Source organism: Engystomops pustulosus, chromosome 10 (assembly GCF_040894005.1).
Source record: "Engystomops pustulosus chromosome 10, aEngPut4.maternal, whole genome shotgun sequence".
Classification (NCBI taxonomy): domain Eukaryota; kingdom Metazoa; phylum Chordata; class Amphibia; order Anura; family Leptodactylidae; genus Engystomops; species Engystomops pustulosus.
In genome coordinates this window covers 78,687,068-78,713,818 of record NC_092420.1, presented here as the reverse complement: position 1 = coordinate 78,713,818, position 26,751 = coordinate 78,687,068, and the positions used below count along the sequence as shown (strand labels likewise).

Genomic DNA, 26,751 nt, shown 5'->3' with positions numbered 1-26,751 from the left:
GGCTAAGGAACGGGAGCGCTCCTCATCCCTCCAACCTCCATAGGGAGCACTGCAGCTTCTTCTACGGGCGCAGTATGCTAGCTGTTGTTTGTACGGCCACCATATACGTCCTGATTAGAGATGAGCGAGCACTAAAATGCTCGAGTGCTCGTTATTCGAGACGAACTTTTCCAGATGCTAGAGTGCTCGTCTCGAATAACGAGCCCCATTGAAGTCAATGGGAGACTCGAGCATTTTTCAAAGGGACCATGGTTCAGGAATAAAATGTGTTAATTAATTGAAAAAGAATGTCTTCTGATAAGTTAGCAGATGTATGCAAACATCTGCAATCTATTCTTCACTGTTCCGCGCGTATATTATCTCCCGACAAGTTAACAGATGTGAAGAACAGTGAAGAATAGAATAAAAACAGTGACCACATGATCATTTAAGTGAAAAACACAGTGAAGAATAGATTGCAGATGTTCTGCAAATCTGCTTACTTGTCGGGAGATACGCTGTCCCGGGATCCGCTGCTCTTCTTCCACTGAAGTCTCCCCGATGTCTCCGTGCCCCGATGTCTCCGTGCCCCTATGTCTCCGTGCCCATATGTCTCCGTGCCCATATGTCTCCGTGCCCATATGTCTCCGTGCCCCGATGTCTCCGTGCCCATATGTCTCCGTGCCCATATGTCTCCGTGCCCCGATGTCTCCGTGCCCATATGTCTCCGTGCCCCGATGTCTCCGTGCCCATATGTCTCCGTGCCCCTATGTCTCCGTGCCCCGATGTCTCCGTGCCCCGATGTCTCCGTGCCCATATGTCTCCGTGCCCCGATGTCTCCGTGCCCATATGTCTCCGTGCCCCGATGTCTCCGTGCCCATATGTCTCCGTGCCCCGATGTCTCCGTGCCCATATGTCTCCGTGCCCCGATGTCTCCGTGCCCATATGTCTCCGTGCCCCGATGTCTCCGTGCCCCGATGTCTCCGTGCCCCGATGTCTCCGTGCCCCGATGTCTCCGTGCCCATATGTCTCCATGCCCCGATGTCTCCGTGCCCCGATGTCTCCGTGCCCCGATGTCTCCGTGCCCCGATGTCTCCGTGCCCATATGTCTCCGTGCCCATATGTCTCCGTGCCCCGATGTCTCCGTGCCCCGATGTCTCCGTGCCCCGATGTCTCCGTGCCCATATGTCTCCGTGCCCATATGTCTCCGTGCCCCGATGTCTCCGTGCCCCGATGTCTCCGTGCCGCTCCCCGATGTCTCCGTGCCGCTGCCCGATGTCTCTGTGCTGCTCCCCGGTGTCTCTGTGCTGCTCCCTTGTGTCTCCGTCCTGCTCACCGTGTTCTGCAATGTCTTCTTCACACATATATATTGTTCTTCACATGCTATTTTGTTCGCGCCGTTCCGCGCGTATCTCCCGACAAGTAAGCAGATGTGCCGAACATCTGTAATCTATTCTTCACTGTGTTCTGCACTGTGTTTTTCACTTAAATGATCCTGTGTTCACTGTGTTCACTGTTTTTATTCTATTCTTCATTGTTCTTCACTGTGTTTTTTTAATTAAATGCTCGATCTCGAGCAGGGGAAATACTCGTCCGAGCAACGAGCTGTCTCGAGTACCTTAATGCTCGAACGAGCATCAAGCTCGGACGAGCATGTTCGCTCATCTCTAGTCCTGATTCTGTTCTAGAGAATGTTACAACACCCAGAGCTATTTTTTATAAGTTGATAGAAGCAACTCTATCATGTGGTACAGAGGAATTATTTGTATAGCAGTGTGTATGCTACACTACAATTGATAGGGATGGGATACACGTAGATACTTTTTAGGAAACGGTGGGTGTACTTGGTGGCACTTTGAAATATTTGTTTTATACATACTTTAATCCATGTACATGAGAACTGGAATTGCACATAACATTTCTCATACAGTACATTTAAACCCATATATTACTTGGTGTATTACTTGGTGTATTGCTGGATGGAAAAGGAACCGACAGACATGGACAGTGAGCCCTAAACCCACCCAGCTGTCCCTAACTACTTGGCATTTTGCCTATCCTATTGGACCAGTCCCCTAACATCCAAATAAAACAGACTAGCAGGAAAGGAATGTGAGTGGAGGAGAACTCTCACAGCTAACTTAACCGTCTGCAGCCCAGAACAAAGTCAACAGGAGACAGACCACCATGGTGGAAATCAAATTAAGACAGGAGTAAAATATTGCAGTGTTCAGACTAGCAAAGGAAACAATGCAAACTAAATACAATATCGCAAAAGTGCATCTTTTGCTGAACTGTACAGGCAAAGGATTGTGCTCAAGCCCGAATAGCCACAGATGACATTAATGAATAGGCCACTGAGTGTAACACGATAGTTACAATTTGGTGCTTTATGGTGGCATCATATGACAGTACTTGGCGGGTCAGTACTAGAGACCCCATCCAATCCAATTTTTTATTTGTCTAGCAGCAAATGTGATTATGGACCTTATTGAAATGCAGTTGAGTACCCTCTATATAGACAGCCCATATACAGTTCACTAACAACAGTATACATTACTATGTACTGAGCTACCCCTTTTGGCAGCTGGTGTTATAATTTAGAAGTGAATGTAACCAGGGCCGGCGCTAGCACTGGGGAAGTGTCAGGGTCAAGAGCTGCTGAGGGGGCCCACATAGAGCTGTACATAAGGAATCCATGGGGGTTGTATCTAATGAGGGTGGCTGTATATAAAATAACCATGAAGGGGCTGTATACAAAAATGACTGTGAGGGGGCTGTTTGGTATGATAAACAAGGGAATATTTAAAAAAAATAGGAGACTGCATTCATTTTTTCATTTTTAATGCCACTATGTGATTTCACTGCAAAGGTGCCCACTGAGGCTATTTTGGCTAGGGGCTTTCTGAGACCTGTAGCCGATCCTGAAGGTAACAATGTATTCATAAAACTTTACTAGTATGAATACCTTGAAAATTTTGGTATTCAGAATGAGTCTATACTAATAAGCCATCCAAGTGAGTGTGAGGTCTTTATTTAAAAATTCTCAATACAGTAATGGGAATAGGAAGGGGGGATCTAAATAAAATCATTGGGGAGCCTCGGTTTATGATGGAAGCCCCACCCCTCTGGCACTGCCGAATACATGAGGAGAACTCCTGATGTATCTGGCGGAGGGCTGCACCGGTAGCTCTTAGCTGGTGTCGTTTTGCGCAAAAACCATGTGAATTTTCGCTTGGTCTTGGTGTGGAGAAGAAACGCCCACGCCGACCCACTCTGCCCCTGCCTTCATGCCCCTCCAAGGGTACAATAAAGGGGATAGTAATAGCTATGCCCGGCAGTTCTGAAGGCATTTCGATTATTTCGGAGCTTCTACGCCAGTCTCGCAGATAACTTTTATGAATAGACCTATAATTGGATGAAAAGAATTTCAAAGTTAAACCTAAGACAAAACAAGCAATGGATGAAGAGAAGCTATTGTCTTATTCCCGCTGTACACGCGATACAAGAATTAGGACATAAAATCATCACACCAGCGCGTAGGATTTATTTTATTACAATATTTATCTATAGACTTCCTCAGCTTCCATGCTAAATATTTTCAAGCTGTCACAGATGTAAAATCTTTCATCTTGTCACAAAACTCGAGGTATTGGAACTGAGCGCGTCTCAACATTCTGGTTCATTTGTGTAGGTTACCCACGGTGATGTTACGACTGCGATCTATAACGTCTTTCATCAAATTACAGCTAAGACATTGGTGCCCAGCTGGTAACCGCCAACGCTCTCATGTGTCCGCCAAACCGGCTTCATAGTCTGTATTTTGTGACACAATTGATTTAATAGAACCATATTTGCCGCATACAATATATTGACCTCCAGCAGAAATTTTCGACAGCCGTGGGTGAACACGGCAGTAATATCACTGATCATGAAATCCTAAAGTGAAATAAATGAGTCGCACTGGGTTGGATGCTGATTCTGAAAATCTCGACGTGCGGGTTTGTTCTTTATTAGTTTGAGTGGTCTACGTTCCTGCTGTGCGTATGCTCACAATTTACTGTACTTAGCGGCCGTATAAAATTTTGTTGTACTTTTCAAGGACGGAGAAAATAATTGATTTTTCTTTCTATATTAAGTAATGTTTGTAACATTTTATAAAGAGGACTTGGATATACTACATGTAGAGGCAATGGTTCACCCAGATCCCAGTGCCTGGGGGCATCTCAAAGCCTGAGGACAGAATTTGAGTACCTGCAAATAGGTGGAGAGAGTGCACTCCCAATGCAACTCTCTGCCCTTACCATAGATCTCAAAATTAGGGGAAGGTGCTTAAAGGGGTTGGACACTTTAGCTCATGTATTTTGTATGTGTGTGTAAGTGTGGGGGAGAGAATATTTGATCATTTACCAATAGGCATCCATTAGAAGTTCTTTCTTGATATGTAAAGTGAAGCCTCCTGTCTTTTACCTCATCAGCCAAATATTCCTGTCCATAAAATGGCCGCAGTTGGAGGGTCATGTAATCTCTAACTTTTTATTCTCCCCCCCCCCCCACACTTACACACACATAAAAAAAAAAAAAGGTATAGTGGGCATCCCCTTTAACATGGATAGTAAAATACCCTTATAGGGTCACCCATACTATACTCCTCCCTCCACCCCTTCCTCTCGGGCAGCAGAATTGTGTCCTGTGTCTTCTGGCTTCCAGCAGATGGAAGAGGCCAAGCAACAATTACTTTCTGAAAGCCCCCTTCGTCCTAACACACATATCAGTGTGGGAAGGGTTGTGTGGGTGTCCTTGTCAGTAGTTACTGCACAACCAACTCCATCCACCAGATGCAAGTAGGACACAGGAAAAGTCGGGAAGTCCTGAGTCCCACTGCTCAGGTCAGGTGACTTATATCTCCTGGAAGTGAATGGGCAATTTTACCAGGGAAAGTATAACATGGGTGACCTTATTAGGGTCTTTTATTTACCCTGTTAATGTTTGCTATAAGTGGTCAACCAGATGGCAAGAGGGAGAAGGTGAAGGATATGGATGACCAGAGAGTATTGAAAGTGTTCACGTTTTCTGTGATAAGAGAGGGGGAATCACACAGTCTAATCCATCATTGTCTGTCAGCAAAGGGTCAAAGATAAAAGCGAGATATATCTAAGGAACCAGTATACTCACCTCCCAGACCTCACATTACACAAATATTATTGTTGAGAAAAGTCTGAGCCTAGCAAGAGGCAAACCACATATAAGGGGGTCTGAAAAAGTATGAAATAAAATCTCAGCCTGGCACTTAGCAAACATTGACATGTGTGTGAAATACCCCTGCCAATGCATAGGCAAGGTGGAAGTTGTGTATAGCGCCCTCCCCTGGTCATGATCTATCTGGTGACCATGCACAACTCAGCCAGAAGCTACCTCTAGGAGAACTGAATGATTGCAGCTGTAGCCACTACCTGGATAGGCAAGATTTAACACTGTGAGATGTTACTGTCCAATTAGGTTTTTGTAAAACGAGCCTGAAGCTGATTGGAGGTGTGCCACCATCTGACCAAGGAAGCATATGAACCCCTGCTGGGTGGAAGCACATGGTCTTATGTCTTGGTCAGAGCATAGAGTCTACAGACAGAACCAGACCTTATGGTCTGTCTGCCACAGCCACAGTCCTAATTCAAGGAACTATAGGTGTCTCATGCCATCGCCCCCAGACAAGCCATTAGCACCCAGGGAAAGTCAGGAGACTTAAGCCCAGAGCCGAGATCCACCCCCTGGACTCCATCTGTACTAGCCCAGCCATCTGTACCTAACACTAGGCTGCGTGTAACCTTCCTGTGGACTAGCTTTCCATGACTCTTCCAGCTTGAGAATCTGCTGTTAATCGTTTGGCCATTGCCTGCTGTTGATTTGCACTGTAAGTTGATTTGCACAACGCTGCCTCTGTCTAATCCCTGGATCTAGGCTGCTTACCACCATGGGCTTCCCCATCCATCACCCAGGGATTCATCCTGCAGACACCTCAGGGGTCACCCCAGGGAGAAACCATATTTCTTGCAAATACCACCAAGCTGTAGGTCAGCCCTCCGGTCCCCATACCAAGCACCAAGACCACAGCATGCCCAAGGCCGTAATAGCTAGCCACTCCGGTATTCTGGGCCTTGGCTGCCTCCAGGCCTCAAGAAAAGGTTAGGCCCCAGTGGGGGATGTTGCAGGAGAACATATTTCTCTCCTTTTTATCAATGCTCATAAAAGGTAAATTACGTAGAACTCTACACCCCCTGACATGTTTGTTTGTTCAGAAATGGTAAGTAATTTCTAAACTTAGGCAAAAGTAACAAATAAAAAGATAGCAGATAAAGCATAACAAATGCTTATCACCCACGTCTTGTATATGTGGCAGCTCTTAGTTTTGGTCACAAGTTTCTCCATGTTTGCAGCACTTCTCTGCGATACATTTTAATGTGACTTCACAGCACATTGATTGAGTTCTTGTAAGGCGATCCACAGTTTTCAACATTTCTTATGCCCCCGATGACTATGACTTCCAAGGTCATTAGCAAAGACTTCCAGGGACCCCTGTGGAGAATGAAGTTTTTGATCTTTGTATTAAGCATTTTTCTCTAATTATTGTAATTACATTTATATACGCTTGGTTTCTGCATTATTCTAGACTGATTGTAACTCAGAAGTAAAAAATGCACAATATAAATTAGGATTTATATAAATGCAGTAATTATACTCAGTTCCAATAGCTACTCAATACAATATCATCTGACTGTGAGCTCTGGTATTGATTAGCTGCATTCAACATAGAAAATACTAGAAAAATGAATAGCTTCCTGACCCATATCGATGTCCTGTCACCTAGCCAAACCAGTTCCCTTTACTGTACTAACAAGGTGTAATAATATAACAACCAATAATTGAACAACTGCACTAGTTGGGAGTCTGTTCGGTTTAGCTATTTTTCCATTTCCCGCCACTAGGCTTCTTGAAAGTCAAACATTGATGAAGAGGAAGCTGGTTTATTTAAGATGGCACTGGAGGCATAGTTTTTCTTATCCTGCATTAAAATATGATTTACATATTCTTTACGGATTTTAATATTCCATATATACTGCAGTATGAGCCCGAGGCATCTAATTTTACCACAAAAAAACTGGGAAAACTTGTTAACTAGAGTATAAAACTAGGGTGGAACATGCACCCTTTAATATTTTATAATATGCCCACAGCAACAGAACCCCATAATCAATGATATGTTCACAGCAGAGCCCCCCTTATAATTTTTTTTTTTCCTTTTTTATAAACCATTTTATTTTTTTCCTTCAATATACAAAAAGATAAAAACATACATATCTGGAATTTACACATAATACGACTCTTTTACAAAACTTAATAGCATAATTATTTTGTAATTAAAACTTCTAAAACTTAACTTTTAATGAAAGTAAATAAAATAAACATTGTTCCCAAACTGACAATACAACATAATTGTGTTGGGTTGTCAGTGTGGGCACAATGTTTGTTTTACTTATATCAATTAATTTAAAAAATAAATGTTAATTACAAAATATTCTTCCCTTCCGCTGCGTATTGAATTTTGATTTAGGTGAATCTGGATACATGTTATGTACTGAAGTTAGTTATCATTCCCTCTCTTATATATATATCAGATTGCACAAGATAACATTTTGCATCCTAACAAAACAGACGGCCCTCTACTTAAGAACACCCAACTTACAGACGACCCCTAGTTACAAACGGACCTCTAGATGTTGCTAATTTACTTTACTTTAGCCTTAGCTACAATAATCAGCTGTAAGAACTGTCACAGGTGTCTGTAATTAAGATTTATTGTTAATCCTGGTTCTTATGACAATCCAAAAGTTTTAAAATTCGATTGTCACGGAGACCCAAAAAAATTTGGCTGTGTTACAATGATAAAATATACATACAAATTCGACTTAAGAACAAACCTGCAGAACCTATCTTGTACGTAATCCCGGGACTGCCTGTATTAGAAGAATAAATCAACTGCACTGGGAACCTTAAGTCAAGAGGACCACACATAATATTAATGCAGGTAATCAGTGATGATATTTTTTATTTTCCACTAAGAAGGGCATAAAAAACAGAAAGTAGGTGGGCCTCTGGGCATAGCAGACCGCCCAGGAGTAGAAGCTCCTTAACCCGAGAAGAGAAAAATCAGCTCAGAGAGGAATATGAAAATTCTCAACCATTGACCACACCAGAGACACCTGAGCCTTCTGCCCAACTCTCCGTCTTGAAAACAAAATCAAGCACTTTAATAGTGGGGGGGTCAATTTTATAATTTAATATTGTCCATCATCTGTTTTATGTGAACTTCTGGCTATGTTACTTGAAAGTCTTGGATTTCCCAAGGCTCGTAGCCACGGCCTTCCGGTGATGTTATCCCATCGATGAAGTATTGTATTCGACAATGGACTTTGACGGGGAACTCCATGTTCTTGACAAATTAACTTTTGGACTGGAAGGTTCCTGCATCTGTTTTGTACACAGAAGCCCTCTGCTCTGTGTAATCTCCTCTGACCCGTTCTCTGTAGAACCTTACAATATATTTGTTTCAAACTTTTGGCAGTTTTCATCAACATTCCCAGTTTTTGTGCTACAAATGTTGCGAAATGTAATTATCCAATAGATAAACTGGCGGCTGTTCTATTTCTCAAATTATTTGGGTTTTGTAAATGAAGATTTATTCAACAGGATAATTTAAAATGCAAAATACCATCGGGTTGGTAAACATGTTTTGATGGATAGTTTAGCACACCATGATCCATCGCTGGATATTACAGCTCATTATGTGCTTGGATGCTTTTGTACAGTATTGAAGTGTCCCTGGAAAAAAAAATCTAAACTATTGGCAATTGAGGTGGAAAAAAGGAAGATTATTTTTCTAGACATGTCTTGTATTTTGTTTGTAGAGTTGCCTGCTGTTCAGTGCGGTACCTGGAAATAGGATGCTTTCATGGATTCCCTGCAATGCCTTTCCTGAAGAAACTGTATGGTTAAAGGTAATTTTGCTCTTCTAAACTGTATTGAAAATTAGGAAAACTTTAAAAGGGCCCTTGGTGTTCATACGGGTAAAGCTGTATAGATTTAAAAAAAAATGTTGGTAATACATCATTAAAGGAAACCTTCCACCACGGATCTACCTATTATATATGTAAGAAAAGCACTTTTTAGGGCTAATCCTTTACTCCACTATGGAGCTCATTTTGGACTGGTTTCCCGACAATTGCGCCGCATTTAACAGGGGATTTTGGCGCACGTGATCGGATTGTGGTGCAACGGCGCCGGCTTGCACGCAACAAAAATATGGGTGGCGGGCTGTCGGACAACCCATTGCATTCGGACTACGCGCAGGATTTAACATTTCCTATTGTGTCACAAGACATGCACTTAGAAGCACCGGGATGAAGACGGATGCAGGAACTTGGATGGACAAGCTACGTGAATCGCGCCGGACTTCATCTTCGGCGGAGAACGCACCTCAGGGATCGCGACAGGACCAGGTAAGTAAATCTGCCCCTATATCTTTTATTATCTTTAATCAGGAAATATGCTAATTCTCTAAAGAGGCTACTGGGGCGTGGAGTAGCCGGAGCTGAGGCTACAAGGCGGGGTTACTCCACGCCCCATTAGCCTCTTTGATCCTCCTACCAGGTAGCTTCAGTGCGCAGCTATGAGGAGCTGCACGCATTCGTCAGCCAAATCGGAGTTCTGCGCATGCGCAGAACGCAGGCCGGCGGCTGCACAATCTCGGCTCCGAAGCCTGAGCTACTGAAGCTATCTGGTAGGAGGATCAAAGAGGCTACTGGGGCGTGGAGTAGTCGCGCCATGTAGCCTCAGCTCTGGCTACTCCATGCCCCTGTGGCCTCTTTCGAAAATTAGCATATTCCCTGATTAAAGATAAAGATATAGTGGAGTAAAGGATAAGCGCTATGAAGGTCGATAAGCGATAAAGGGCTATCCTTACATACAATAGATGGCCTTACCACCGGATCTACCATAATTGGTAGATCCGCGGTGCTAGGTTTCTTTTAAACAAAATTTATACCAATGGCAGAAAATTCCCGAATGACTGTGCTCTTTTTTTGTGGGTGGCTTTGCTAATAACAACAAGTAAAAAAAGGATTAGAGACTACAAAATATTGTGTAAAATTGTCATCAGATCCCACAATTTTCCTACACAAGTTGCTTACAGGAGAAGCAGCCTGAGATAAGTCCCGAGCCAGTGATATCCTCTGCCACCTATACCAAACTTTAACAGGGTAAGGCCACAATCAGACGGCCGTGATATCCCCCAGGCCGCAAACCAGGAGGGCACATGGCTGGGTGGAGGAGGGAGCACCATTCCTCACTCCTCTCCATAAAAAGCTGGGTGGCTCAGTCACGGTGTGGTGAGACACGGAGGGAATTCAATTCTTGGTGCTGGGTGTGTGTTCCTCTGGAGAGTTGGGTGGTATCATCTGAACTTGTGAGTTAGTATCAGCTGTGGCTTGAGTGACAGACGGCTGAACCAGAATGATGAGGGCTGCATGCAGGTTGAGGGTTATTGCAGTCCTGTTAAATGTATGCCTCACCAACCATTGCTATGGGAGTGGTGATGATGACTCTACGGCCCCCTTTATACATCAGAAGCCTACAGGACACAGGACATCACAGGCAGTGCTGACTATAACCATACTTTACTTAGCCTGTTAGAGTTTGCTGTTTGTTGCCAGATGCAACAGGTCACATGACCCCTGGGCAGCAGGACTCAGGACTTCCTGTCACTTCACGTGTCCTGCTGGCTTCAGACACATTGAGGGGGCCATGCATTTATTACTGTCATTACTTTTATCGGGGCTCCTTGCAGGTTAAGTATAATATGGGTGACCCTATTACGTTTTGGTACTTAAAGTACAACTACCACCAGGATGAAGGATTATAAACCAAGCACACTGACATACTGGTGTTTGCCCCCTCTGGCAGGATCTGTTCTTCTTTAAGCTTCTTATGACCTGGTTTATTACAAAAAAGGCCTTTAAAACTATGCAGATGAGCGTGTGGGGCTCTAGACTCCATAAGTGTTAATGAAGCCTGGAGCCCCTCAGGCTTACTTGCATGCTTTTTAAAGCCTTTTTTTTTCTTAAAAACAAGGGCATAGGAAGGTTAAAGAAGAGCAGATCCTACCAGAGGGGGCGCACACCAGTATGTCAGTGTGCTTGGTTCACAATCTTTCATCCTGGTGGTCGATGTCCTTTAACCTGTTTGCGATTGCTATAAGTGTCCAAACCCTATAAGCTAACCCCATGACAAATAAGCGTTCATCTTAATGGGGTTCTTAACTCAAACAGACATTACTGACTGTAACCTGCCCCAGAAAGGCAACATATGAGCGTGAGTTGTAGGGATTACCCCCGAAACTGGAATAGAGGGGCTAGTTAAGTTTACTTTTATTAAAAATGCTGTAAGTACCGTAGAAATAATCAACATGGACAGCAAATATGGATGATCATATGGATGTTTACATGGGGGACAAAGAATACTTGTTCTTGTGATCAGTGGGACTTCAGAGTTATTTCTTCCCCAGGCAAACCAACCAGTGTGGATGGATACATTGGGGCCCATTTACTTACCCGGTCCATTCGCGTTCCAGCGGCGGCTTCTCCGACGAGCGTTCGGGTCTTCTGGCGATTCATGAAGGTCCTGCGCCTGATGTCCACCAGGTGTCGCTGCTGCGCTGAGGTCCGCCGAGTTGTGTCGGAGTTCACTGATCTCTTCCTGGTGCATGTAAGTATGGCGCGTGCGACCAATTTTTTTTTAAAAATGCGGCGGTTTTTCCAATTCCGTCGGGTTTGCGTTCGACCACGCCCCCCGATTTCCGTCACGTGCATGCCAGCGCGATGCGCCACAATCCGATCGCGTGCGCCAAAATCCCGGGGCAATTCAGGGAAAATCGTCGCAAATCGGAATTATTCGGGTAACACGTCGGGAAAACGCGAATCGGGCCCTTAGTAAATTACCCCCATTGTATTAAAAATAATTAAATTACTAAATAATGATGGACCCAACCGGACATTGGAGATTACATGTAGTAACGAAACTGTTCATTTTATACCTATACAGTCACAATCTTTCAATTGTATGACAGATTCAGCATTGTCCACCTATTATATGAGTAGGTGATTTTACGTGACTTAACTCTTACCTTCTCACTATTAATCCATCTCGGTTTAGGTCAGCTTTGATAACCCCCGTCTTGCAGATTCAGTCCTCGTTTACCTGTCCTCTGATGGAAGTCTTCCTCGCAGCGCCCTGAAGGCCACAGTCACTGCTCATCTGACAGATGTGACAGGACAGAACCATTCGCTTGGTAAGTAAAGTGGATAGAAGGAAGGATTATTTTCGACAGAGGTGCTATGTAGTAGAAGGTATATGAGAAATCACATTACTGAAAATTCACTGATATTCAGCAAAGCTAGTATGAGGACCAGATCAAGGGCGAATCATAGATGTTGCCTATTCTACCTCAGAGTAAGTGGCCCAGTTTCCATGGCCCTATATCCTTTGTTTCTGGGTGGTAAGAAACTCTATGTGAACCACACTGTTAGTAAAAAAGTAGGTTCCGCATTTTTTGGACTTAAAGGCGCACCGGATTATAAGGCGCACCTGATTATAAGGATGAATGACCAGTAGGTGGCAGAACTATGCACAGTTCAAGGCAGCTGTTGTCTGTAAGTACAGTTCATATACAAGGCACAATGGACTATAAGGTGCACCTTTGATTTCTGCAGTCTCTGGTCAGTGCATTAACCCTTTACCACAGGTATATAGGAATATATACGCCATCTATTACCTTTCCAGCTGCTGTCCTACACCATGGACTCATTCCTTTTTAAATCAATTTTAAGCCAGAAGGGCTCCTGGGGGTGCGGCAGTGTGCAAGGAGCACTTCACTCTTCCTCTGCTGCAGTGAGATTACATTATGCACAGTAGGTAGTAGTGCTGACAGAGCAGAGGGGAAATGAGAGACAGTGTAACAACCTGTGAAGCTGCTGTACAGAGGGGTTCTGGTAACACCCCCAGGAGCCCTTCAAGCACATTAGCATAAATTTAAGAGTTGATTTTAGAAGGAAGGAGGTCATGGATAACAAGTATAAGAAGATTAGTACAGTCACCGTCTCTGGATATAAAAGTAAGTGACCCTGGTTTATCATGATGTTGATTTCTGATGGGAGATTTCCAGTAAGGTAGTTGGTCACTTCATATCCTGTGGGTAAGGGATTAATTATGAAAACTACATTAAAATATGGTTAACTTGCATTAGTTGATATGATTCCAGGTCACATCTTTTACACATTACAGTGGGACCCCCCAAAAAATTACAAACCAGCCTAAAACTTACAGCAGACGCCATAAGCAGCTTCAGCATTTCATAAATCTGCAGCCATTAAAAGATAAATATATTGTAATGAATGCGCATTTCCCCATGGCAAATACAAAAAACTGTCCCAAATCTGGATGAATAAATTTCGCGGTAACACATAACCTCAGGCTTAGTAATCAGAAGTAAGATATTGTTGCGTAGCAACTTCCCCGGCTCCGCACATCCCGCATGTCATAGGTGTTATCATATGATCTCTGCGGTATTTTTAATGATTAAGTCACGCCATCTGCCCGAGTTATTTTGGCTCCATTAGTGTCACGTTACTTATTACTTAACAACTCGTGAAGGTGTTTATAGATATAAAGGCAATAACAAAGCATTGTGTCATTGTCAGCGAATCGCTAACATGGGGGAGACATCTGTTCCTTGGAAAGGGCTTCGGGTCTAGCAATTTGTTTACAGTCACATGGCGAACACTTGGGCAAAGTTTCTAATGTTATCAGCCTATTAAACTGGTGTATCCATAAGGATTGAGAAGCGAATGCTCTGCGGATTATATGTATGAGCCCCGTGGATACAGAAAAGTGTAAAATATTACACAGATTCCAGCGGTGACCGGAAAATCCAACAGAATGGATGTACAGTATATGGTCTAGGATTAATGGAATAGTGGGGATCTGTCACTGCTCCAGAAAATATCTATATACTATGTTACGAATGCATATGTGTTCCTAAAAATGAAAAATTTATAAAAATATATCTTATTGAAAAAGGGATATTTATCTATAAATATGGGTCCCTTTCCATGGCCAGGCAGAGTGCACGGGAACAATTAAGAATGCTGAATGCAAATATTACCACGCTAACTTTCACCTTAATGGGAACCTGTCACTACATTTTCACAGATACAGCTAGTGACAGGTTCCCATAGAGCCCTATTAACTAAATGAAACCCTTCTTTTATCTAAAAATTGTTTCCGCCACATCCCCATGAACCAACGTTATCTTATATTACCTGGCATCAGAGGTCCCTCCCATCTACTCCCCATGTCCCATACTTTTTCTCAGCATGTCATGTGAGCAGTGGTACATCATCACAGGTCCTTTAGCCTCCTAGCATTACCAAACTGTACACCATGCATATATCTGATCACATGGCAGTATCATGGCATGATTACAGCACTTCTACTTGTCCTCATTTTCCATAGAGGCTGCTACTTCATGTTATCAGATGCATATATGGGATAGACTGTGCAAATGTAACAGGACCTTAGATGGTCACATGACATGAAGTGGCCAATGAAATAACACAGCTCTAACTCAATTTTCCACATACCAGTACACTGAGACTTGTCAATCAGGAACTTGGAGGCAGAGCAATGCAAGTAACTCATGAATATGCAGGGCTTCTTTGGTCTCATATATTGACATAGGACTTGTATATACGTTTTAGGAAGTACCACAAGTGATCAAACCTTTGGAGGCAACTGGAGCAAGACAGGGACCAACGTTAGACTATTCCTGCTCTATTGTATACAACTTTGTTTCTGATTGGAAGGTCAAATCTGAGGGGTGGTACCAAACTATATGGTTATCTTCTATCCACTGGGTGCCAAACCCAAGAAAAAGGGCCTCATTCTCACTTATTGATGAGCACTTGTTGAAGCACGCGTCCCACCACCCCATTCCATAGTAAGGGACTGTTGGAAATTGCTGCTCTGTTGTGTCTGCCCGGCACTGCCATTCATTGTCTATTCCAGTTCTGTTCTTGGTAATAACAGGATAACCTGATTCCCAGAATAACATATAGGATCACAGTTGCCCTAAATGTTAACACAAAATAGGACAATAACCTCATCTTCTCATTCCTTTCTGAAATGATCAGTCTATTGGCTTTCAGATGGAAATGTCCAAGTGCAGTGAAATTCTTGACCTTACAAGGGATAGCGAGTCTCTTGGTATGTTCTAGCACAAAGCATTCTCCTTGCTGGAATAAATAATTCACACTCTTCTCCTGGCAAAAGCCTCTTCTCAGTGTATTCTAAAGATGATTACAGGCAGTCCCCGGGTTACATACAAGATAGGGTCTGGAGGTTTGTTCTTAAGTTGAATTTGTATGTAAGTCGAAACTGTATATTTTATAATTGTAGATACAGACAAAAAATTTTTTGGCCCCAGTGACATTTGGAGTTTAAACATTTTTTGCTGTAATGGGACCAAGGATTACCAATAAAGCTTCATTACAAACACCTCACAGCTGATCATTGCAGTCTGCGACTATAGTAAAGCATCCAGAGAGCTTCATCAGAGGTCAGAGGGGTCTGTCTGTAACTATGGGTTGTCTGTAAGTCGGGTGTCCTTAAGTAGGGGACCGCCTGTATATAATAGACATTTCAGTTGGAAGAATTTTGTAGAATTTGTGAAGATAATCTGAATTCTTCAGATTATTACAGATGTATTCTAGGGATTATTTAAAGGGAACCTGTCAGCAGAAAGTGACCTACTAAACCACTACCTGTATTGTGCCAAGCAGCTTGAACACCTTCCAGATCATGTTTTTTGATGACCCAGTGTGGTGGCATCATCCAGAAAATTTACTTTGAAATGAGATGTAAACTGGTTGTATAAAGTTAAGGAGGCGGAGATTTTAACACTGAAGTCAAGCTCTCACTTCCTCAGAAATCCCCTTCACTGTAATTGATGGTCCTGCATCCAGAGACATCACTGACCACATATCCTGAAGTCCTATGCATGTGATGTCAATCACAGAGCAGGCGGCATTCTAAGAACCCTACCTTGATTTCATTGTTCAAAATGTAAAAGTTGGTGTTAATTTCTTTTTCCAAAGGGCATGGCCCTACCCAATTTAATACGTGCAGCAATGAGCGTCAGACTGTGCAGGGACACTCCCTGAAAGGGTAACATCCATTTGATAATTTACTACATTATGAATGCAGACTCAGACTATGAGACCAGTGTATATTTGAGCACTAGAAGCCCAATTACTTGTCCTAATCATGTCATTTTTGTATAGGAGAGCATAAAAAAGACAAATTAGCTTCAAAGTGAAGCTGCCAGCAGCAATTAAGCCAGTAAACCAGTACCAGTATGTTGTCAAGCAACTTAACACCTTCCAGACCATTACACCATAACACCTTTCTTTTATGTCCCAGCATGGTAGCTTCATCCAGAAAATCAACTTTCAAATGATATCTAAATTAGTTGTATTAAGTCTCAAAAGGCAGAGAGTGTAGCACTGAAGTCAAGCTCTCCCTGCTTCAGAAAAATCCCTCTGATTGACATCATGCAGTAGACTTCAGGAGAGTCAGATAGTCATGTCCTTGGATGAAAAGACATCAACTACAGCACAGTTGGTCTTCTGATATGTAGAGAGCTTGACTTCAGATGCCCCAAAATTATAAAATTTTTACTAGATTTTATGCCCCTTTCAATCTGTCCTGATTTGTTTACCATTTTAACTGGTGTCAAGCTCCAATGCATCTATGGGGCACATTTACTTACCCGGCCTGTTGCGATCCCTGAGGTGCGTCGTCCGACGAGGATTTTGAGCTGCCACGATTCACTAAGATCGTGCATACAATTTCCTGCATGTGTCGCTTCCCCGCTGAGGTCCGCCGGAGTTCACCTTCTTCTTCTCGGTGCATGTAATTGCATGGCTTGCAACACAATTTTGAATGTTAAATCCCGCGCTTAGTCCGAATCCGTCAGGTTGTCCAATGCCACGCTCCCCCAATTTGTGTCGCATGAATGTCATTTGTGTCGCATGAATGCGCTAAAATTCTGTGCGCCAAAAAAGAGAGTTAAATGCGTTGCAAAACGGAAAAAGTCGGGAAACCCAGCGAAAATGCAGTCTGCGGACCCTTAGTAAATGTGCCCCAATATGTGTATGTTTTGCAAAAATGTTGCAGTTGATAATGTGAATGGTGCAAACATCCAAAATGTTGCCCTTGAGTTAAAATATTGCAAATTGTACCTTATTAAAGACCGAAATCTGGAGTCAGGGCTTGATATATGTCTCCAAAAGTGACCACAGCATAGTGCTTCACATAGGGATCACTTATAGAGAGGAGCTTACACAGGTCATTGCATCCAGAGCCCTTTAATGGTTTTTCTAGGTGATCAGAGAATGAGCTCAGATATTCTCCGATCTGTCAGTTGTGTTATTCTCCTACCTGTCATACGCAGTCCTCGCTCCCTGTTCTGTGTAGGTAATTATTTATCATTTCTGCCTCTTGATGTCACACTGTCTTACATTACGGAAATGAAATCAATATCACGAGATTACACAATAAATCATTCCCCATCAGTATTCACTGAGCAAATGACATAACTTTATTGTGCAGGTGATTTACCAAAATACAGAACAAGAAATACAGAATCCTGACCTGAACCTCACAGGATTATTTTTGAAAATGCAAAATGTTTTTTTAAGTAATTGCACTATTACTAAGGGCAGAAGCGAGCCTTTTGGCGAATTCTTGAAGAAGCCGAAATGTGTCATTTCATAGATAGGAATTATTATTGTAATCTATGTACAGCGACGTCCCTATATCTGGCATCTGTTTATCTTTCAAATGATTCTTTCACACAAAAAACAGCAACCAAAGTTGGAGAGTTTTGCTTAGCATGAGGCAAGTAGAGCCTCTCCCCTCAGAGCGGCAACCTTGCACAGACATCTTCTCCATGTTTCTTGGATATTGCCCTGGATTAAAAGTAATTGGGGCACATTTACTAAGGTCCTTCCGCCAGTCACACTTTGGCAGTCGCACTTCAGTCGCTCTTTGCACATTCTTTTAGGTGCAAACCGCTTGCACAGGTATATAAGAAGTGCCTGTGCCACAGTTGTGTCGCACGCGACCCTTTTGTGGCGCAGCTTCACTAAACTTCACAAATTTCTGTGTTCCACTGCTCGGCCAGACTGTGGGCCGCATTTATCATGCAAAGTTCGACAGAAGTGAGTCACGCAGCCCATGTTAAAGGTGCAACAAAATAGAAGTTGGTGCATCCTGTCAGACTTGTGCATTAGGCACCAGATTCAAGAAGACCTGGCTCCAGTTTTTATAAATCTGGCGCCCCCTGCACACCACACAGGCAAACTGCATGTAGTAAAGACTGCGCTGGTTTTAGTAAATGTGGGTCTTAGTGTTTGCCTGACAGTTGCAGTTCCCTAGAGATTGAATGGAGTGCTAATAAGAACCCAGGTCTCAGTAGTCGTTAAGACCTCCTCTTATTACTAGACTGGCCCACAAAAGTAGTGGAGAATCCTCCGATGGGCCAAGGCTCTACCCCCTAACTCCAGAGGTTAAGCAAAAGACATCCAAATTTAGAGTCTAGGATCTGTCTTATAAAGGTTGATTTAGAGTCGGCCTTCACAGTGTAACAGTCCTTACAGCCAGATCACTGAGGGGTTAGAGTTCGCCCTCAGGCCATGGGTGATGGTAGATTTCCTTTAACTGCTAAATAAGTTTAGTGCTTAAAGGAAACCTACCGTTTGATTTGATGCATTATGAAGCAAACAAACCTTGAGAATGCTGTAGCTACACTGATGCAGGATTTTATCTTGGTTAATCCCTGAGCTGAGTGGTGTTGCTGATAAAACAATTATAAAATTATGATATGAAGCTGTCTCTTCAATGGCTGGCTCAGTGCTTCTCCTAGCACATTAGTTATTCACTGCTTCACAGGATGATGTAATCCCTGGATTGCGGCTGAATAATCAATTGCTGCACCAGCCCCCACCTGCTGTGTAATAGTCATCCAGCTCAGGTTGATTAGTCATGTCTTGACTAAGCTCTGTGTGTAATGACAAGCTCCATGTGTAATGTGTTTATCTAGGCAGCCAGACTAACCCAGCTTTCCCAAGGTCCTGAATGTTATAATAGTTTTTTCAGCAAAACCACTCAACTCAGGGATTAACCAAGATATGTTTCTGCATCAGTGTAGCTACAGCATTCTCAAGGTATGTTTGTTTCATAATACATCAAATTCAATGGTAGGTTTCCTTTAACCCCTTAACGCTCTGCGCCGTAGCTCTACGGCGCAGAGGTACAGGGACTGTATGAAGAACAAGGGTTTGCACCGATCGCGGCTATTAACCCTTTCATTGCCGCCGGCAAAGTCGCCAGCAGCATTTAAAAGACGGTGGCGCATGGGTTGCCATGGTAGCCTCGGGTCTTTGTTTGACACGAGACTATCTGGCTTCTGCAGATTCGTTACAATGAGCCAGTGGCTCATTGTAATGAATGAGCTGCAAAATTGCCATATATTGCAATACAGAAGTATTGCAGTATATGGTAGGAGCGATCTGACTATCTAGGGTTAATGTACCCAAGATGGTCTAAGAATTAGTGAAGAAAAAAAAAAAAAAAAAGTTTAAAAAATAAAAAAAATGTATAAAATATTAAAAATTCAAATCACCCCCCTTTCCCTAGAACTGATATAAAACATAATAAACACTAAAAACACATTAGGTATCGCCGCATCCCAAAATGCCCGATCTATCAAAATATAAAAACGGTTACGGCCGGCGGTGACCTCCGAGGCGGGAAATGGCGCCCAAATGTCCGAAATGCATATACAGGCAGTCCCCGGGTTACATACAAGATAGGGTCTGTAGGTTTGTTCTTAAGTTGAGTTTGTATGTAAGTCGGAACTGTATATTTTATCATTGTAATCCCAGCCAGAACTTTTTTGGTCTCTGTGACAATTGGATTTTAAAAATGTTGGGTTGTCATAAGAATCAGTATTAGCACTAAAGCTTCATTACAGACACCTTTGATAACTGTTTCAGCTGATTTAGGCTGGGACTAAAGTACAATAAATTGCCAATATCCAGAGGTCCGTTTGTAACTATCGGTCGTATGTAAGTCGAGTGTTCTTAAAGGAAACCTACCACTTGAAGTGGCAGGTTTCAGAAGAAAACACCGAGCACCAGCTCAGGCTGAGCTGGTGCCGGTGCTTATTTTTGTTAGTGTTTTAAACCGCGGTATCGCGGTTTAAAACACTTTTGAAACTGTATAGCCGGCGCAGGGAGGTACGCGCTCGGCGCTTACCATTCGCGCGGCTCTCCTTCACTTCCTATGTAGCCGCGCGCACGGTAAGCGCCGAGCATGTACCTCCCTGCGCCGGCTATACAGTTTAAAAAGTGTTTTAAACCGCGATACCGCGGTTTAAAACACTAACAAAAATAAGCTCTGGCACCAGCTCACCCTGATCTGGTGCTCGGTGTTTTCTTCTGAAACCTGCCACTTCAAGTGGTAGGTTTCCTTTAAGTAGGGGACCGCCTGTACATAACATCACATAAAAAATGAAATAAAAGATGATCAAAATGTCGCACAGACCTCAAAATAGTAGCAATGAAAACGTCGGCTCATTTTGCAAAAAATGACACCTCACACAGCTCCGTGCGCCAAAGTATGAAAAAGTTATTAGCTTCAGAAGATGGCAACATTTTTTTTTCTTTTTTGTACACATTCGTTTAATTTTTGAAAATGTATTAAAACACAATAAAACCTATATAAATTTGGTATCACTGTGATGGCGCCGAACCAAAGAATAAAGTAGGCGTGTTATTTGGAGCGAAGAGTGAAAGTCGTAAAAACTGAGCCCACAAGAACGTGACGTGACTTTTTTTTTCAATTTTTCCACATTTGGAATTTTTTTTCAGCTTCGCAGTACACGGCATGTTAAAATAAATAACATTACGGGAAAGTAAAATTTGTTACGCACAAAATATGCCCTCACACAGGTCTGTACACGTAAAAATGAAAAAGTTATGGATTTTTGAAGGTGGAGAGCGAGAAATGAGCGAAAAAACCCTGCGTCCTTAAGGGGTTAAAGAGTTAAATTGAGGATCAAATGAGGAGAAAGTACTAATGTCACTTGTCCAAAGATGTTTTCTAAGTGACTGCAATTTGCAGTGAAATCTCTATTATTTTCGGCGGATGGTATGTACTGAAAATAATCACTAAGAGCATTTGCAAAGTACTTCCCAAAGGTGGAGAATGGGAGTGAATGCTCTGCAGGTAAGTATATAGCATCATCAGAACAAAGGAGCGCGCTCTGCGTGGAGGCCCCATATCTGCCGTTATAAAGTGACCCTTTAGATTCAGAGGTCACCTGTAAAGGGAAATGACATTAGTCGGCCGTAAAAATTGCTTTCTACATCAAAAATAATAATTTGTAAAGCAAATGCTTCAATGTATCAATTCAATGTATCCTGTTTTTAAAGCTTTTTATATTTCTCCCATTGATGACAGCACTAATCTCAGTGGAATGGATCACAACTTCATCCATTCAGATATAAACCCCAGCACGTATATGCCATCACTTTGAAATCTGTATATTGTATAAAACAACCATCTAAACTCAATATCTGTAATTTCCTAGGAACGCACCAACTTTCTTGTGAGAATAATCCAACGGTTTTGAAGTGTCCCAAGAACCCATTGTACAGAGTGATGGCCCTCACCTTGAAGTTCTCCTCACCTCTCATTGGGGTCTACGGAGTTGCCTTGAGGTCCTTGGCCAGTGACGCCCCTCACCAACCACTCCCCAAAGGAAAGAATTGCAGGTATTAATCCAGTGCTACGTTCACACTAGGGTTGTGGCTTCTTGGAAGAGTCCCTGAAATAATAGATGTACAGGTTGAATCAAAACACCATTTTATTTCTGACACAAATGGGAAAGTTACATATCTGATACCTCAGGAAGTAATTAGTGAGGGTGTCTATCTTTTACGCTATGTCCCTATCATGGCTGCCATCTTGAATCAATGGCAAGTTTTTCCCAATGGAATGGAAAGGTGGTCATGTAGCATCAACGAAGACCAACCACAATCAGATTTGCAATGTTTCTTGTGGTTCAAAAGTTGGCACAGAAAGTTGCAACACTAATTGGGAACTTTACATGTTGTCCATGGTGCTGAACACAGAGCTGAAGGCACAGGATTCAATCTAAGGAGAATCTCTGTGTTGATTATTATTAACCACAAGGATTTTGCAAATCGGATTGTGGCATTTGATTAAATATGGAAACTCCTTATAATAGATTTTTGGCTTTCAAGTATAGAATATTTTTTGGTTAAAAATATTATAATTGTGTCCCTTTGACCCACAGCTCATGTCCACCTTTGCATGTGCTACATGGGACTACCCAATGTTCTACAGACCTGGCTAGTGAGACCCTGTGTTCGGTGACATGTGACAAGGGTTATGTTCTCCACACGGTCAGCAAGCTGGGACATAAAATCTTACAGGTAAGACCTTTGTAGGGTGACTATGTCAGACCTAGTTGTAAGAGTAGGAGACATTGGGGCAGATTTACTTACCCAGCCAGTCGCGATCCCGCGGCGGGTTCTACGAAACTGATTCGGGTCTGCCGGGATTCACTTAGGTCGCTGCTGCGCCGAGGTCCGCTGGAGTTCGCCTTCTATTTCTTGGTGCAGGTAAATGCGTGTCAAGCGACACTTTTTTTTTTTAAATATCGCGATTTTTCCAATTCCGTCGGGTTTTCCAATGGCCACGCCCCCAATTTCCGTTGCATGCATGCCTGCACCAAAGCGCCACAATCCGATCGTGGGTGCCAAAAACCCGGGGCAGTCTGGCGCAAATCGGAAAAATTCGGGAAACCCGCCGAAAAAAAAGCGATTCGGGCCCTTAGTAAATGACCCCCATTGTCTTTGTGGCTACTGAGGCCAATGATTGTGCCAGCAGTCATGTATATGTAGAGTTTGATAAATATGCCCCAAAGTGGTGACATTACATACGCTGGCACTCGTGCGCCAGCGTATGATAGCCCCACCGCTGCATATTCGCAGCGGGATACATCAAGAGGCTTCCGCCTCTTGATATATCGGGGCGGGAGGCTGCAAAGCGTTTATCCTTTGCCGGGCAGGGCCTGGCGTAGAAAAAAATGCAGCTGGCGACTTTTCAAAGTCGCCAGCGGCAGCAAGTGCTCAGGCTTGGTGACAATAACGCACCGCACCGGCCCACTCCCGGCCGGCCGCGCCCTCCTCTCGGCCGCCCGTGCCCCCCCCTTCATGCCCCTTCAGTCCCACTGGCGTGAAGGTGGCGGATTGGGGCAAATAATCCCAAGTGCTATCAATAAGCGAGCATTTGCGATTATCTCAGAGCCTCTGCGCCACTGACGGTCCTGATAAATTTGCCCCTATATAGAAGAAGTTGGAACTGGGATTCACCTCAAAAAGGTTCCCTTTTAACTCAAAAGCTTCCCCATGAGTGTTATTTTTGGAATACTAGAAGACCCCTATTTATTAAAATGTATAGATTTTACTAGAAAGCGTCATTTATGATGTCTTCTTGAAATCTTTACATCAGGATTCTTCTTTAAAATGCTCATCTGGGACCTGGAACCTTAATGTAACATGTGAGTTTTTGGATTGTGGACCTCCTCCTCCATCACTGGTTTTCCATGCCAACTTCTTCTGCCCAGATGGAACAGGTCTAGGACACCGCTGCTTCTTCACGTGCCTGCCTCCTGCCAAATTCCAAGGTATACACAGCACCTAGAGATGCCATGAATTTTATTCTGAAACAGCGGGTTGTTCCGATAATTATCGTAGTGATGATGTGTGCATAAGCAGCCAGGATTTTTTTCTCTGAAATTAGATTTTTCATTTTATTCTCATGACTGTCGCACATTCAGTGATACAACTGAAACTGTGCAGTTCAGGTGGTGAATGAAGTGATGGATCTAATGATATGTTTGCTCTGACCTAAATTTTCCTCCAGATTGTAGTGACTGCGCTAACCTTGTATAGATTCATGTTTAATTTAGAAAATGTCTGAGCAAATAGCATATAATTTATTACATTACCTGCACCATGTCTGGACACTAGCTCAACCTACAGATGTATTTACACCTAAAGGGGTTTAAAGGAAACCTACCATGAGGAACTTGCCATCAGAAGTAGATCTGATGGTAGATTCCTCCTGTCTGTCTCTGCACTAATCTGTAATTTAATAATCCTGGAACCTAATCTAACTGGTTAAAAACTTTATTTAGATATGTAAATTAACTGCAGAGGCTACTGGGGCGTGTACTAGCATGGGCGGACACTGGGAGCTAAGGCTACTCCACGCCCTAGTAGCCTCTGCAACTTAACTGTAGATTTCTCCTGCCTGCCTCTGCCCTAATCTGTAATATAATAATCCTGGAACCTAATCTAATTTGGGAGCTAAGGCTAATCCATGCCCCAGTAGTCTCTGCAGTTAATTTACATATTACTAATGTAAAGTTTTTAACCAGTTAGATTAGGTTCCAGGATTATTAAATTACAGATTAGGGCAGAGGTGGCAGGAGGAATCTACCATCAGATCTACCTCTAATGTTCGATTCCTCATGGTAGTCTAGGATAGGGCCTAAGGATAGGGCCTAACTTGCTGATTGGTGGGGGTCTCAGTGATGAGACCGGGTGACGCTTCTGGAGATGAATGCAACAGATGGCTGCACATGACTGTTCTGCTCCATTCATCTCTATGGAGCTGACAGAGATTGCCAAGCTCGGCCATCTGCTCCATTCATCTCGGGGAGTGACAAGGGGTCCGTCAGAGGTACCTTGGACCCCCCGTTCTCATGATCTGTGGGAGTCTAATCACTGGAACCCCCACCGATCAGCAAGTGAGGCTGTGTGGATATGGCTTACCTTGATTGGTGGGAAAAGCCCTTTAAGTGAGTGATGAGGCAAGTGTGTGTCACAGGTGCCCCCACATCACGGGCACACCAGTGCCCCTCTCCACGGCGCTGTGCCCCTCACCTCTCCATGCTCCTGCTCCAGTCCTGGCTTGGCCGTGCCCTAGGAAGCGCATGCAGCACTTGAAAATTTAAACGCCAGCGCACCACTGATTAGTGCTAACACTTCCGGGTTATCCTTAAAGATCGACGGCTTCCATCACTCCCCGTCGGATCCTTGCACTGATTAGCCTAAGAGAAAGCTTCCTGGTTCCTTGTTCCCGTTCCCTGTTACTGCACATCTTGCAAAATACAAGACCATGGAGCTTTTTGTCCTTTACAAAATTGTGATGCTAAAATATCAAAATCCACACAGAAACAAAGCAGGACTGGATCAAAAGGAGCAGGCCCAGTTTGATCAACAGAAGGAGCAGGCCCACTTGATCCAACAGATTTATAGTAAAACAAGCACATGTAATTGTTCAAATGCCTGCCAGTCCCTAACAAACTGTAGTGGGCAATGATTCAGGCCAGATGTCATTTTTGGAGATATGTGAACCCCAATGGTTAAGTTCAGTATTTGGGTTAGGCCGGGTGACCTGGACATTTTGCCAGATTGGTGGCCAAGCAACCAATCTGGCAAAGTATCCAAGCGAGGGGCGGCTGACACCCCCTGGTCAATCAAAGCTTTGGCTAGTTGCTAGGGGGGTCAATTTGCCAGATTGGCTGTTTTGACTCCAATCCGGCAATGTATCCAGGTCACACGGCCGAACCTGAACGCTGAACCCGACCATCAGGTCCGCTCATCTGTAATCATTTCTAATATGTTCACCCCAGTCTCCAGGTAACAATGATGTATTGTACCTCTGTATGCTACGTGTGTTATCTATACATGTCCCGGTAGCGGCCAGGCTGGTTGCAGCGCTGTTCCTGGCCTGTAGATGGTACTTTTGCTATTAGTGTGCACAAGCATTTGATTGCTTTTTGAGAAATATCGGCGGTGACAGTAATGGCATGCGGCATGTACTGTATGTTATGACAGCGCGCTGCATTTAATCAGTGACATTTCTGCAAAACAATGGCAATTTATTTTACGACTTTCAAAACAAGCATTTCCAGCCCTGAAGTTCTTGCCTTGTAATGATCACAAAGATCACCATTACACAAGTGACATTATCTTTAAGAATAATTTCCCGTAGCCTCCAGGATCACTAAATGATTTGCTTATTTTAATATAACTCACATATAAAATGCAATTACTCACCTGCCTCCTCTAGAACGATGTAGGATGATTTAGGAATAGACATTGGCACTTCTCCCTCATTTACATGAGGTGTCCATGACTTGCTACACACCTTCCATAGGGAATACAGCACTATCCCCCCACCCCCTTTACTATAGATTTTATTTTTATTTTACCAATACAGGCGGTCCCCTACTTAAGGACACCCGACTTACAGATGACCCCTAGTTACAGACGGACCCCTCTGCCTCCTCTGACCTCTGGTGAAGCTCTCTGGATGTTACTATAGTCCCAGACTGCAATGATCAGCTGTAAGGTGTCTGTAATGAAGCTTTATTGATAATCCTTGGTCCCATTCCTGCAAAAAAACTCCAATTGTCACTGGGGTAAAAAAATTTTTTTGTCT

The 26,751-nt window shown here is 43.3% G+C and overlaps 1 protein-coding gene across 4 annotated transcripts in view; it reads left to right on the top strand.

Moving 5' to 3' along the window:
- The window catches only part of PAPPA2 (pappalysin 2), a 188,895-nt gene that overhangs the window by 114,568 nt on the left and 47,576 nt on the right, over positions 1 to 26,751 (top strand). For all 4 annotated transcript variants that reach the window (XM_072126779.1, XM_072126781.1, XM_072126778.1 and 1 more), the window contains exons 12-16: positions 8,940 to 9,029; positions 12,241 to 12,376; positions 21,800 to 21,983; positions 22,529 to 22,667; positions 23,749 to 23,923. In XM_072126779.1, coding sequence (XP_071982880.1) covers positions 8,940 to 9,029; positions 12,241 to 12,376; positions 21,800 to 21,983; positions 22,529 to 22,667; positions 23,749 to 23,923 — 724 coding nt within the window. The remainder of the gene's footprint in view (positions 1 to 8,939; positions 9,030 to 12,240; positions 12,377 to 21,799; positions 21,984 to 22,528; positions 22,668 to 23,748; positions 23,924 to 26,751) is intronic.